This window comes from Oncorhynchus clarkii, chromosome 9, assembly GCF_045791955.1.
Source record: "Oncorhynchus clarkii lewisi isolate Uvic-CL-2024 chromosome 9, UVic_Ocla_1.0, whole genome shotgun sequence".
Classification (NCBI taxonomy): domain Eukaryota; kingdom Metazoa; phylum Chordata; class Actinopteri; order Salmoniformes; family Salmonidae; genus Oncorhynchus; species Oncorhynchus clarkii.
In genome coordinates, this window is record NC_092155.1 from 42,159,220 (window position 1) to 42,174,576 (window position 15,357).

The following is a 15,357-nucleotide window of genomic DNA, read 5'->3' on the forward strand; positions in this document are numbered from 1 at the left end:
TACTGGTCTGTAGGATGCCTTGCCCATGTCGATAGCGACGCTGAATTCCTTGACTAGAACACGGAAGTAGCATTGGAGACGACTTTGTCCAATTTATCTATAACTAACCCAAGATAGTTGATCTGTGTCGTTTAGTGGGTGCAAATGAAGCATAGTGGAAAGAACATGCAAGTAGGTGGGTGAAGCTCCTACTAGCGTGTTGTTGAACGTTTTAGGGAACGCCTCCTCTGTGAAGTGCGCCTGTGCACAAACCCATTCTGTCTGTATTGATGTTGCATGTAATTGTGTGGAGTAAAGAATGACATAGCCTACTGTCGGAACTAAATTACCTACCTAACTCACATTCGACTGAAAATGTATCAACTACAGTTATTGCGCGTGTTTTTAAATGAGCGTTTAACCGCGGCTGCTGTGGAGATTTTCGGGGCAGTTGAGAAAACGGTAGTGGAGTACCAGGAGGAGAATGATCGGCTACGGAGACTGCTGTGGATCACGCCAGAGATAAAACAACGTAGAATAGGTTCGTATGCTATTCCACTGATATATAGTTCTACTCAAGCAATTAACTGTTTAATTAAAGCTACCAGCGATCACCGTTTCAACCATGCTAATGGAGTTGTTTTGAAACTTTTAACGTACATGGATAAAAACAATGTCTGCGTCCCGAAAACGTTTGTTTACGGATGTAACCGTGGTTCTCTGATTAGAGAACGACACATGGGAACTCTTTTCCAGTTCACGCGATGTGATGGAGATGCTTAATATCAAACATGTTTACGGTCACGCCACACCCTTACTGTACCCACGTGATATGTCACCATAACAGGCGGGGTGGTCTCTATTACTCCACTTGAACCCCACAGAGGCGAACGACATGAAAGTTATGCAATTACTCAACTCTTTTTATTATTATTTTTTATATCTTTTAAAAAGTTTTATTGCAGAAAAAACAGTATACAGACAGACAATGATAACAAATGCTAGGGGCTACAGCAAATTACAGATTATACAAAGACCTTAAAAGAAACACACATATTGATTGTTTTAACAGCTTTCTTATTAGAAGAATGTAGAATGGTCTTAATGTACTGCTCTAATTCGTTATAGAAAACACGGAAGAGTGTTTTTTTTATTAGTGAATTTACATGTATGAATATAAGATTTTTCCATTAGCGCAGTAAAATTGAAGTAAAATGTTTTTTCTTTATCTTTATTATAGTTAAGGAAACCGGGCAGCACATTCTCCCATAAAAAAACCGAAAGTCATCAAGAATGTTAAAAATGATAAATCTATGAATATCTTTCTGTTTTTTTTCAATAATATGTATGACATTTAATGAGCATCTTTCCTGATGATCCTTAGATATGGTAATCCCAGGGTATGTTACTTTTTCCTTGACTGGAATGTTGTATATAGAGGGTATCACATAGTCTTTAACAGCAAACAATTCACAACCGTAATAGGGAAAGACCAGATGCTTTGGGAAAAATATTTATCACATCGACTGCTCTAGGAATCTGGTCAGCATCTTTCAAAAAGAGGGAGGTGTCATCTGCAAGCTGATTTATGGTAATATCTCTATCAGAAATGATATCGCTGGATTTAACAAAACTTGTAAGAAGTTGGGTTGCAAGCAGGAAGAGGTAAGGTGAAATTGGGTGACCTTGCTATTCCTCATGAAGCCAGATTGGGTCTCTTCTATAATTGAGTCCAATACTGCCTTAATTCTTTTTGCAAATATAGAGGCTAATATTTTGTAGTCGTTATGTACGCCAATTATCGAGGAGAAGCAAGTCTTTTTTGGGCTTAGTTATTAATGTAATCAGACCTTGAGTCAAACTGGGAGGGAGAGCATTATTTACAATGCTTTCAGAAAAGTCCTCCAACGGAAATGGGGCCAACTGTTGAAAAACAGTTTTGTAAAACTCAGTCCCAGGAGACTTATTTTTTTAAGGTGTTCAATAGAATAAATTATTTATTCAACTATAATAGGGTCATCACACTGTTCCCTCTCAGCCTCCCCAATATATTTCACATCCCCCAGAGAGTCAAAAGAAAAGAGTTGAGGAAACTTTCACAATACTTAGAACTATATCAATTCATGTAGAAGTTGCAGCTAAAGTTGGAGATTAATTTGGGATCACATTTAATTGTTGAATTGTATTATTTTTAGAGTGGTATTTTTATAACCTGAAAAAATAAGATGAGTTTTGTTCACCCTCCTCTAGCAGCTTCTTCCTAGATCTGACAAAGGCTCCCTCTGCTTTCAGTTTATACATATCATCCAACTTGTGTTGTAGCTCAAACAGAACAGATTTGTCCTCCTCTGAGAGACTTTCAACATGCTTTTGAACAAGAGAGGTGATCTTTGTAATTACACTTTCTTCCTCAGCTCTCCTCGTCTTGACAAGAATACTCCCATATTTTCTTAAATATTTTCTAACCTCATATTTAAAAAGCTCCCAGTTATTATTGTATGAATTGTCATTTATACCTTTGTTCCAGAAGTGTGTAATTAAATTGTTTATCTCCATCTTGACCAACTCGTGTTTTAATATAGAGCTATTCAGCTTCCAGTAGGATGCTCTGCCAAGGCCATTATCAGAGATGAAAAGTTTAAATAAATAGCTCTATTATCAGTAAGGGGAGTGTCAAGGATGTTAACAGAAATACCCTGTTTATCAAAACATTTAGACACCAGCCAAAAATCTATGCGTGATTGTCTGGAGCATGCCTTATTACTCCAAGTGGAAGACTTTAGGAAACTCTACTCAGAGAGAACGTTTTCTTTCGTTTTCGTACCGGGTCGCCAAAGAAGCTGGGAGAGGCTGTACCAAAGAGGCTGGGAGAGGTTGTACCAAAGAGGCTGGGAGAGGCTGTACCAAAGAGGCTGGGAGAGGTTGTACCAAAGAGGCTGGGAGAGGCTGTACCAAAGAGGCTGGGAGAGGCTGTACCAAAGAGGCTGGGAGAGGCTGTACCAAAGAGGCATTTCAGAAAACAGAGTGTGATAATTAACCATATAACCAGGGCATGCTCCAGGCAGAAGCAACATGAGCAGTCGCTTAGGACCCCAGACCACTCATAATAATAATAATGCATTAAAAAATACACTACCGTTCAAAAGTTTGGGGTCATTTAGAAATGTCCTTGTATTTGAAAAAAAAGCAAAAATGTTGGTCCATTAAAATAACATCAAATTGATCAGAAATACAGTGTAGACATTTTTAATGTTGTAAATTACTATTGTAGCTGGAAATGGCAGATTTGTTATGCAATATCTACATAGGCGTACAGAGGCCCATGATCATCAAATCAAATTTTATTGGCCACATACACATGGTTAGCAGATGTTAATGCGAGTGTAGCGAAATGCTTGTGCTTCTAGTTCCGACTATGCAGTAATATTTAACAAGTGATCTAACAAATTCACAACAACTACCTTATACACACAAATACACACAAATGTAAGGGGATGAATGAGAATATGTACATAGAAATATATGGATGAGCAATGGCGTGCGGCATATGCAAGATGCAGTAGATGGTGAAGAATACAGTATATACATATGAGATGAGTAATGTAGGATATGTAGACATTATTAAAGTGCCGTTATTTAAAGTGACTAGTGATAACTTTATTGAGTCCGTTTAATTAAGTAGCCAGAGATTTGAGTATGTATGTTGGCAGCAGCCTCTCTATGTTAGTGATGGCTGTTTAACAGTCTGATGGCCTTGAGATAGAAGCTGTTTTTCAGTCCCTCGGTCCCAGCTATGATGCACCTGTACTGACCTCGCCTTCTGGATGATAGCAGGGTGAACAGGCAGTGGCTCGGGTGGTTGTTGTCCTTGATGATTTTTTTGGCCTTCCTGTGACATCAGGTGCTGTAGGTGTCCTGGAGGGCAGGTAGTTTGCCCCCGGTGATGCGTTGTGCAGTCCGTACTACCCTCTGGAGAGCCTTGAGGTTGAAGGCGGTGCAATTGCCGTACCAGGCGGTGATACAGCCCGACAGGATGCTCTCGATTGTGCATCTGTAAAAGTTTGTGAGTGTTTTAGATGACAAGCCAAATTTCTTCTGCCTCCTGAGGTTGAAAAGGCGCTGTTGCGCCTTCTTCACCACGCTGTCTGTGTGGGTGGACAATTTCAGTTTGTCCGTGATGTGTACGCTGAGGAACTTAAAACTTTCCACCTTCTCCACTATTGTCCCGTCGATGTGGATAGGGGGGGCTACCTCTGCTGTTTCCTGAAGTCCACGATTATCTCCTTTGTTTTGTTGACGTTGAGTGAGAGGTTATTTTCCTGACACCACACCCGAGGGCCCTCATCTCCTCCCTGTAGGCTGTCTCGTCGTTGTTGGTAATAAGGCCTACCACTGTAATGTCGTTTGCAAACTTGACGATTGAGTTGGAAGCGTGCATGGCCACGCTTTCATGGGTGAACAGGGAGTATAGGAGAGGGCTGAGAACACACCCTTGTGGGGCCCCAGTGTTGAGGATCAGCGGGGTGGAGATGTTGTTTCCTACCTTCACCACCTGGGGCAGCCCGTCAGAAAGTCCAGGACCCAGTTGCACAGGGCGGTGTCGAGACCCAGGGTCTCAAGCTTAATGACAAGTTTGGAGGATACTATGGTGTTAAATGCTGAGCTGTGGTCAATGAACAGCATTCTTACATAGGTATTCCTCTTGTCCATATGGGATAGGGCAGGGTGATGGCGATTGCATCATCAGTGGGCCTATTGGGGCGGTAAGAAAATTGGAGTGGGTATAGGGTATCAGGTACGGTGGAGGTGATATGGTCCTTGACTAGTCTCTCAAAGCACTTCATGATGACGGAAGTGAGTGCAATGGGGCGATAGTAATTTAGTTCAGTTACCTTAGCTTTCTTGGGAACAGGCACAATGGTGGCCATTTTGAAGCATGTGGGGACAACAGACTGGGATAGGGAGAGATTGAATATGTCATAAACACACCAGCCAGCTGGTCTGCGCATGCTCTGAGGACGCGGCTAGTGATGCCGTCTGGGCCGGCAGTCTTGCGAGGGTTAACACGTTTAAATGTTTTACTCACATTGGCCACGGCGAAGGAGAGCCCACAGGCTTTGGTAGAGGTCCGTGTCAGTGGCACTGTATTGTCCTCAAAGAGAGCAAAGAAGTTGTTTAATTTGTCTGGGAGCAAGACGTTGATGTCTGCGACGGGGCTGGTTTTCTTTTTGTAATCCGTGATTGACTGTAGACCCTGCCACATACGTCTCGTGTTTGAGCCGTTGAATTGCGACTCTACTTTCTCTCTATACTGACGTTTTGCGTGTTTCATTACCTTGCGGAGGAAATAGCTGCACTGTTTGTATTCAGTCGTGTTTCCGGTCGCCTTGCCATGATTAAAAGCGGTGGTTCGCACTTTCAGTTTTGTGCAGATGCTGCCATCAATCCACGGTTTCTGGTTAGGGAAGGTTTTAATGGTCACAGAGGGTACGACATCTCCGATGCACTTGCTAATAAACCTGCTTACCGAGTCAGCATATACATCAAAGTTATTGTCAGAGGCTATCCGGAACATATCCCAGTCCACGTGATCGAAGCAACCATCACTCCTGTGTTCCAATGGCACGTTATGTTAGCTAATCCAAGTTTATAATTTAATCATTAGAAATTTGATCATTAGAAAACCCTTTTGCAATTATGTTAGCACAGCTGAAAGCTGTTGTTCTGATTTAAGAAGCAATAAAACGGGCCTTCTTTAGACTAGTTGAGTATCTGGAGCAGGGATGTGGCTCAAAAGGGCTAGAACTTTCTTCTGAAACTCGTCAGTCTATTCTTGTTCTGAGAAATGAAGGCTACTCCATGCAAGAAATTGCCAAGAAACTGAAGATCTCGTACAACGCTGTGTACTACTCCCGTCACAGAACAGTGCAAACTGGCTCTAACCTGAATAGAAAGAGGAGTGGGAGGCCCCGGTGCACAACTGAGCAAGAGGACAAGTACATTAGAGTGTCTGGTTTGAGAAACAGAGGCCTCACAAGTCCTCAACTGGCAGCTTCATTAAATAGTAACCGCAAAACACAGTGAGTCTCCGGGATGCTAGCCTTCTAGGCAGAGTTCATCTGACCAGTGTCTGTGTTCTTTTGCCCATCTTAATCTTTTCTTTTTATTAGCCAGTCTGAGATATGGCTTTTTCTTTGCAACTCTGCCCAGAAGGTTGTGGCTACTGTCTCTGGCTGCGTGTAGATTAATCCACGAAGACTCAGTCTCAAGTCAAAGTCGAGTCCCGAGTCTTGAGGTTCCAAGTCCAAGTCAAGTCTCAAGTAATTTTTTTCTTCTATCAAATCCAGTCTTGGGTGGGTGTAGTCCAACTTGCAGCAGTACAGATCGAGTCCAGGGCCCATGAAGTGACCATGCCCCTGGTGTAGTATGTTACTACACTGTCTAGAGTCGGTCTACCTTCTGCACTGTATGATTTTGACACTGTAGTGGTAATCAAATGTGCCAGTCCCTGCTTTGAGACAGGGTGCCCTTTGGTGTTCTCCCCATAACGCACAACTAAAACTGTTCTGTTTGACCAACAGTTATTGCTGCAGCAAGATAGGCACTCAATGCCATAACCGGGCAAAGTGTATGCAACTCACAAATCTCCTGTGAGGGCTGGTTAACGTTAGGTAAGAACGATTGTAGGACAACGTACAACTCCTATGAGGGTACTGAAGGAGCTTTGCTGGTCCGTAACCTGCGGGCACCATTCATGAATTGCGATACAAGAGGGTTTGCCTATGGTGATGCACCTGCAGTCTGGTCATGACCCATAAAGATGGGTACCATATACACTTTGAATGTATAAGGGTACTACCACAAGCTCCGGGAGGAAAGTCAAAATGTCATAAATTGGGCAGGTGATTCTGCATGGTCGACACACCACTTCCTGAACACATTCCACATTCCAAGAATACAGGGTTAGAGTAAAGGATGCCTGTCTGCCTGAATTGTATCAATTACCAAGGAGGTCAACCCTGCAGCTACAAGGCGGTCACGTTCAGGGGCCACACCCACACCTTCGGTATGCTGGGTTTGTGGTGCCAAAGCTTGCCTTTCGACTTGTGATAGAAGGTCCGCTCGAAGAGAGATGTGGAGCAACAATGTGGAGCAACAAGTATAACTGATGCGCTCTCGAGGCTGATCGTCCTCAAAACCTGAGGGACCAAGGTATTTGGTGGAAACGCATACATCAGCCCCCTTGGCCGTCTGTGTGATAGGGCATCAACCCCGAGTGCGCCTGCTGGACCCTTTATGGAGAACCACATAGGACAGGGATGGGCAACTTTGATGGGGGTAGGGCCCACAAAAAATCTGAACTCATCATGAGGGGCCGCAGTTGCTCGCGGGTCTGTGTACCCATATGTTGATCTGAGGGCCTTCAAACGTTGCCCATCCATGACATAGGACAATGGGTTAAGTCTTGCAATGCGAACAGATTGAAGAGGGCCTCCTCTGGAGAGAAGCTCTGCAGCCTGAATCTCCACCTCCGGCAGGTGTATTTGCTCTGAGTGATGTAAGATGACCGTTTTGCCCAAAGCAGTAGCTCCCTTGCTACCTGGTGCAGTGCCATTGACCTCAGTCCGCCCTGGCGGTTGATATGTGTAACCACGGTTGTGTTGTCTGTCCATATCCGTATATGTTGTCCTCTCAGTACTGGGAAGAAGTGCCGGAGTGCAAGGGAGGGGGAACCGCCTTGAGCTCCAGTACGTTCATGTGAGTTGTCCGTGTTGCTGACCCTACACCGTGAACCCCTGACTGGTTCAAGACTGCTCCCCATCCCTGTATGGAGGTGTCTGTGGTCAAAGTCGCCTGGTTGTGAACTGCGCCTAGGGGAACTCCACTAGGAATTTGAAGCGCCATTGTATTGCTCCCCAGCAACTCGTTGAAACTGTCAGCTTTTTGTTTTTGTCCCTTCCGGGACATAAATTGTGTTTGTTCTACCAGCACTGTATTTGGCCACATTGGGAGCAAGCCCAATGGTATAGCATGGACTGCAGCAGTTAGGAGGCCTAGGAGCCTCTGACTCTCTAATGCTGTCAGCTGTTTTCTCAGTTTGAATGTTGAAAGTCAATTTTTCAAAGATACCACTATTTCTGGAGAGAGTGTTGCTCACATGATTTGAGTGTACAGTGTCAAGCCCAGGAAGTGGGGACCAGAGAACTCTTTTCCAAGTTCATTGTTCATCCCAACTCTGAGAGATGATGTGAGACCATGGATGTGTATGCCAAGGATTGGTGATCCTGCACATATTAGTCAATCGTCTAAGTAGTTCAGGACCCTGACTCCTGCTTGGTGAACAGGAGTTAGCACTGCGCTTATCCACTTTGAAAGTGCGACCGGCGAGCGAAAGGACGAATGGTAGAACGCAAAACTAAAAAACGTGTTTTTCGAAGTCAAATCTCAGTCATTTTCTGTGTGCTGGTAGAATTGGGATATGAATGTATGCGTCGTTCCGGTCCACTGTGGTGAACCAATTGCCTGGTTGTACTGACTGAATGGGGAAATGGACAAAACCATTTTCATCTGCACCATGAACTGTAGATATGCTTGGCATGGCAGGGGTTTTGTCATTTGGCGTGCTCCAAGTGCATTGGAGCTCATGCACAGAGTCTTTGAACAACAGGAGAACGGAATTCATCAAACTTGGATGTGGATACCATGGCAGTAGGTGCATGTTCCACAATTAGCTTCCTGCTTGCCCTCTCAAAGATTTCAGACAAGGATATTTTCTAGTCAACCGTCACTGCCATGCCGGTGGCTGAGACTGGACGATGCTAGGGCTGTGGTACATAGCATCAGAGTACTCATAGTCTGTGTCATAAGAGTGGGAGGCTCTTTTGGACAGAACATCAGTGTCATCCGATTCAACAACCACTCTCCGTTCAGAGGTAAGGGTTGGGTTTGGTACCGGCAGGGGAAGCCTGGCCAGAATGTGCTCGAAGGCAGACCCTATGGTTGCCGTACAACTGTCCAGTGACTTAATCTCCTTGCACATCTCAGTGTATTGAGATTTGTGTCTACGCGAGGATCCGTGATGGGATTTATTGGGGTTTGGAATGATCATTGATTTGTGTAGCAGACTCATCTGATAAATATCCGGAGGCTCCGCCCCCAAAGCGTGCAAGTCGAGATTTCGATGCTTTGTTTTTTTGACAGTGAGTGCAAGACCTGCTACCCTGTGCAGCTGCTTGAGCATGTTCAGTTCCCAAGCAAAACATGCAAAGTGTTTCCTCATCTGAGGCTGGGAGTTGGATTTTCACATAATTGAGGTGTATTCCAAGACAAAGGTAACAAAAAATTGCTTTTTGATTTGGTGTGTCTCGTGTATTCTTTCGATTGCCTCAGTATCGGTTTCGGATGCTTTGAGAGAAAGTTATACTTACTTTTGGCACCGACCTGTCATGCTTTGGGGTCGAGACTCCCGCCTAAATATTTATCAAGGTCCGGGCTCGAAACTCCCGCCCATATTAAGCTATCTTACTGGCACAGTCAAGCGTGTACTGTCAGTCTCGGCGTTGGTCGACCCGGTAGCCTATAGCACAGCTCTGTGATCACAGCAATACTCGAAGCGAGGGAGTGGCAATGGTGGTGTGGCAGTCAAGACTTCCTCAGTACGACATCCTCGTCGACCCACTGTGCTGTCAGACGCAGCATGCTCATGCGGCTGACATCGCTGGTCCAAATGTCAGTCTTGAAGCTAATAGCAGTAGCAAGTAGCTCAGGGATGTGCATTTCAACAATACTGTGTAACTCCGGTAGGGCAACAACTGAAAAATAGCGCCTACTTGGTAGTGTGTACCGGGGCTCGAAGTGCTTGACCAGTCGGCGAATAGCATCACCACAATTCATAAATGTAATATCAACAACCCATAAAGTCCACCCTCTTCTCACTGTGACGGTCCGTGTTCCCATACCAAACTGTAATGGATGACGTGAGAATGCTCTGTATGATGCTTGTGTAAAACTGAACCAACAGCTGTTGTTTAACCTTGTACTTTTTCAGTTGTCTTAGAAAGTACAGTCTCTGCTGGGCCTTCTTGATGATGTGGTTGGAGTTGATGTCCCATTTCAGTAAGTCGCTGATGTAAGTGCCGACTAATTTGAAATAATCTGTCAGTGTTATTGGTTGGTCAGTGAATATGACGGGATCCTTGAGGTTCTTTCTTCTCCTGTAGTCTATTGCTATCTCTGTGGTTTTTGAAGCGTTGAGCATGAGGTCGTTGTCCTTACACTACGTCACCGTCCGAGCCACTTCACAGTGATACTGTGTTTCATTGTTGTCTGTGATGAGGCTGACTATGGTAGTGTCGTCAGCATATTTAAAGACCTTAACTGAGGTCTCCTGAGATGTAAACTGGTTCATGAAGAGAGAGTAGAGCAGAGGGGACAGCACGCAGCCCTGTGGTGCACCAGTACTGAGGGTCAGAGAACAAGATGTCAGATTGTTTAAATTGATATTCTGGCTTCCCTTGCATTCAATGCTACTGGCATCAACAATGTCATACTCTTTATGACCAGACCACATCAGATAGATGGCCTACACATACAGAGACATAGGAGCGCTGTTTCGCTCGCTTGGATGCTTTCTCCAGTGAGATACATTCAGCCTCTTGCAAATTGGCGAAAAATTGCCCCCACGTGCAAAGCTGTCATCTAGGCACAGGGTGGCTACTTTGTTTAACACTTCTTTGGTTACTACATGATTCCATGTGTTATTTCATATTTTTGATGTCTTCACTATTATTCTACAATATAGAAAAAAGTATTTTATTTTATTTTAAAAAACCTTGAATGAGTAGGTGTCCAAACTTTTGACTGGTATTGTATATATTTTATTTTGACATGGTCTATTGATCCAAGAGACACCAGATTCTTCTTCTTCTGTGCTATTATTTGCTATTTATCTTGAATCGTGTTATTTTTATATTGTCGTGTCTCAGTAGGTCACTAGGCTATCAATAGGAGCTAATCGCAATGGTCAGGTCACTCTGGGGAAGACATCAGCTTGACATTGAAATGTCAGTCCCTTGAATTCATCCTGAACAATGGATTAAAGTGGGAAATAAGAAACTCATCTCTCCTTTCTCCTAATTCTGCCACGAATTAGTCCTTTTGAACGTTTTACTTGGTGTAAGCCCTTTTGTTGGATATTTGTCATTGTTGTCGGGAATCCATCTTACTTTCTTTTGTTTGCTGTAGCACGGAGGCCTACCTTAACTCCTATATAGCTAACCTCTGCTCCTCCTCCCCTTCCCTACAGACTCCCTGCAGCTCTCTCTCACAGTATCTGAAGAGGAGGTTCTCCCTGAGCAGCAGCACTGTGAGCCGGAGTGGAGCCCCAGTCTGGGGCAGGAGGACCCCGAGCCCACACAGATTAAAGAGGAACAGGAGGAAGTCAGGACCAGTCAGAAGGAAGAGCAGCTTCAAGGGCTGGAGGCTGATATCATAGAGTTCCAATTCACTCCTTCCTGTGTGAAAAGTGAATGTGATCAGGAGGACCCACTTTGGTCCTTGACTCTTCCCCAAACCCAGACTGTGGAAAACAGAGAGTGTGACTCTATACCAGTGGATCTCAAATCTTTTGGCACTGTGACTCACCCAAAGAGTCTCGCCATTCCCCGTAACCCTCCAGATAATGATAGCAATGCCTCCAGCCACAGCTCAGCCATAAGCAGAGACCCAGTAGGACTTGACAGCAGCCCACAATTGGATTCCAGCCCACCATTGGAGAAACGTTCTTCCAAACCCAGCATGACGTCTAGAAAAACTCACCGCTGCTGTGACTGTGGTGAAATGTTTGCTCCAAAAGCTGACCTGCTGAGTCATGTAACTCTAAACAAGAAGAGACCCAGGGAATGCAGCTTCTGCAAAACCTGTACACTGAAGGCCCATGTCCGACTCTGTCACATGGAGAAACCCTGCACCTGCCCTGATTGTGGCAAGTCATTCAAATACAAAGGAGATCTGTCCAGGCACATGAGGATTCACACAGGAGAGAAATATTTTAGCTGTGGTGACTGTGGGAAAAGTTTCAGTCTCAAGGGGAACCTAATGAAGCATAAACTGACTCACACAGGAGCAAAACCATTTAGCTGTGGTGACTGTGGGAAGAGCTTCAATCGGAAGGAGAACCTCACCATGCATATACGTACTCACACAGGAGAGAAGCCATTTAGCTGTGTCGACTGTGGGAAAAGCTTCAGTCTCAAGGGGAACCTAATGAAGCATAAACTGACTCACACGGGAGCAAAACCATTTAGCTGTGGTGACTGTGGGAAGAGCTTCTCTGTCAAGGGGAACCTAACCACGCACAAGCTGACTCACACAGGGGAAAAACCATTTACCTGTGGTGACTGTGGGAAGAGCTTCAATCGCAAGAAAACCCTAACCATGCATACGTATTCACACAGGGGAGAAATCATGTAACTGTAGTGGCTGGGAAAAGCTTCAGCGTCAAGAGGAACCTAATTGTGCACAAACGGACTCGCACAGGGGAGAAACCATTTAGCTGTGGTGACTGTGAGAAAAGCTTCAGTCGGAAAGGGGACCGAGAGGGGCTCATACTGACTCAAACAAGAAATAAACACTTTTAATGTGGTGACTGCAGGAAAGATTTAGTGTCAAGGGGAATCTAACCACTCATAAACTGACAAAGGAGTGAAACAACATGGCTACTCAGTCTGGTAAAATATTCACTCATAAGGTTTATCTGCTTAAACACGTCCACAAAGAAAATATGAAGAAAACTGAAAGAAAAATGTAATTAAGACATAGAGATCTGTCAGTAGATGGCAATAAAAAGGCAGGATGTGGACAACACTTTTAGGAAAAGCAAAGCAACTCTGGATCATTAATGCTGTGGGTTTCAGATAAATAGATCTATAATGGATACTTTTGTAATACGTATGTAAATAAAGTTTGATTTAACTTGAATGATGACTGGAAGTGTGTGGAGACATTTTCCTTCCAGCACCTTCACTAATCTATTGGGTGTGCGGTAGATTCTGCCTATTATCTACATGGTATTTTCATCACATGTAAAATATATAGAATAATAAAATAAGATTTGAAAAAAAATACAATTTGAATGACATATCTGTAAAACATGGTCCTAAATATAACACGTCAATTTAGTGAATACCATTGGTGTTTAATATGAAGCTTTCAGTATGAAATATCTTTTATCTTTTGACTTTTATTTATCTTACTATGTCTTTGTTTTAAATGTTTTAGCGCAGTTGTGAAAAAAGTCAATAGTTGGAAGAGTTGCAGAGGGAATTGAAAATAATGCCATTGTTAATTAATACTTTTTTTGGGTATTAATTAGGCTATTTTCTCTTGAAACATATGGTCTCTACTAGAAACTCATGAACAATATGGACACAGATATAAAAAAAAGTTATACTTTATATTATTAGAAATTTTAAGTTATTCAAAGTCAAATTTATTCAAGTATAAATTACCATAGATTGCCATAGATTACCTGTTTAATTACCAACAATGATGGTAACACTGGTCATTTACCGGTAGTTTTACAACCCAAGGCCAGACTGCTGTTATTGACACATTAAATATATGCTTTCCAGAAAAGGGCTCCTTCCATTTGTCCAAGACTATTTCTCATCCATTTTGACCTAATGCTGCTCATTCATGATATTGTTTAATCTTGTACAGAGTAATGATATAGAGTTGACTCATGATGAATAATTGATTCTCCCAGATCATCCTATACTTATGATTACCGGGTTGTTCCACGAATAGAGTACAACATGAAGAGGGTACAACAAAACCTATTCCCCATCGGGAGACTGAAAATATTTGGCATGGGTCCTCAGATCCTCAAAAGGTTCTACAGCTGCACCATCGAGAGCATCCTGACGGGTTGCATCACTGCCTGGTATGGCAACTGCTCGGCCTCCGACCGCAAGGCACTACAGAGGGTTGTGCGTATGGCCCAAGTACATCACTGAGGCCAAGCTGCCTGCCATCCAGGACCTCTGTACCAGGCGGTGTCAGAGGAAGGCCCTAAAAATTGTCAAAGACTCCAGCCACCCTCGTCATAGACTATTCTCTCTGCTACCGCATGGCAAGTGGTACCGGAGCGCCAAGTCTAGGTCCAAGAGGCTTCTAAACAGCTTCTACCCCCAAGCCATAAGACTCCTGAACGCCTAATTAACTGGCTACCTAGACTATTTGCATTGCCCCCCCCCCCTTTTACGCTGCTGCTACTCTCTGTTATTATCTATCTAAACTAGGTGAAGGATGTACTCTATTCGTGGAAAGACTTAATCAACCACGGTTTGTATACATGTAGTTATCGTGTTCCTTTACTACTGGTCTATAGGCTGCCTTGCACGGTAGTAAAAACCCTTCCACCTGGCCGGCGCTTTTTTTGCGTTTCTGGGCTCGCCTCTGATCGGAAACAAGGAATTTTCAAAAATGATTTGACTAGAACACGGAAGTAGGTTTGAAGAAGACTCTAGCACAGAGTTTCTAAACCCAGAGGTGCAACCATAGAAATACGAATTAATTCTTATTTGTATGGGCGCAACATCGCGAGACTTCCGGGAACGCTTGTGAAACAAACCAAACAAACCAACCTATGGTTTGAGAAATCAATGATCGAAGTGAAAATTCTTCCTTAGTTGTTGAACATATTATTACTCCAATTTGTTGAAGGTGACAGGTATGTTTTCATTTTCGTCAAAAACAACTTTTTGATTTGACGGCCTGCATATGCGCAGTTCGGCCCGAGACGACATTTGACCCGATGACTCTAGTTTGGAGTTTGACCCGTTCTACCAGCAAGAATAAGGCTGTGACCTCGGGGATTTTCCTTCAAAATAATAGTCCCACAATGAAGATCGTAAAAAATAATATAACATTTTATAAATTTAGACCATTTGTAAGGAAATGTTAGCACACTTAGAATTTTGTTTAACAATATTAAAAAATGAAAAGTTAGTCGCCTTTATAGCTCAAGTAATATTATGGAATTGACATTATTGTTAACAGCACTTCTGGTTTCAAAATCTACAAAGTTTATATTCAGAGGAGCATCGCTGCAGATTATTTTGTACGGTGCAATAAATAATAGTACTTAACAAAACATTGTTGACCATTCAGGTGTAAATATTTTTTTTATAGAAAAAAAATGACAATATTTTTAAAAAATACTTGTAATTATTATTTATATGATAACTAGTATGAAATATTTTGATAATTGTGCACATTTTCCATCATTTTCACAATAATTATACATTTACAAAATGTACAGGATGGGGCATTTATTCTGAAGGACTTCAAAAATCGGTGACCCGGAAGTACTTATTT

General features: G+C 43.1%; 1 protein-coding gene across 1 annotated transcript; it reads left to right on the top strand.

The window, feature by feature from the left end:
- The first annotated feature begins 238 nt into the window (after positions 1 to 238).
- LOC139416336 (zinc finger protein 479-like) lies at positions 239 to 13,614 on the top strand. The gene is made up of 2 exons (XM_071164855.1): positions 239 to 520; positions 11,285 to 13,614. Exons 1-2 carry the CDS (start codon positions 355 to 357, stop codon positions 12,448 to 12,450), a joined length of 1,332 nt encoding a protein of 443 aa, XP_071020956.1. The 5' UTR covers positions 239 to 354; the 3' UTR covers positions 12,451 to 13,614.
- The last annotated feature ends 1,743 nt before the right edge of the window (positions 13,615 to 15,357 follow it).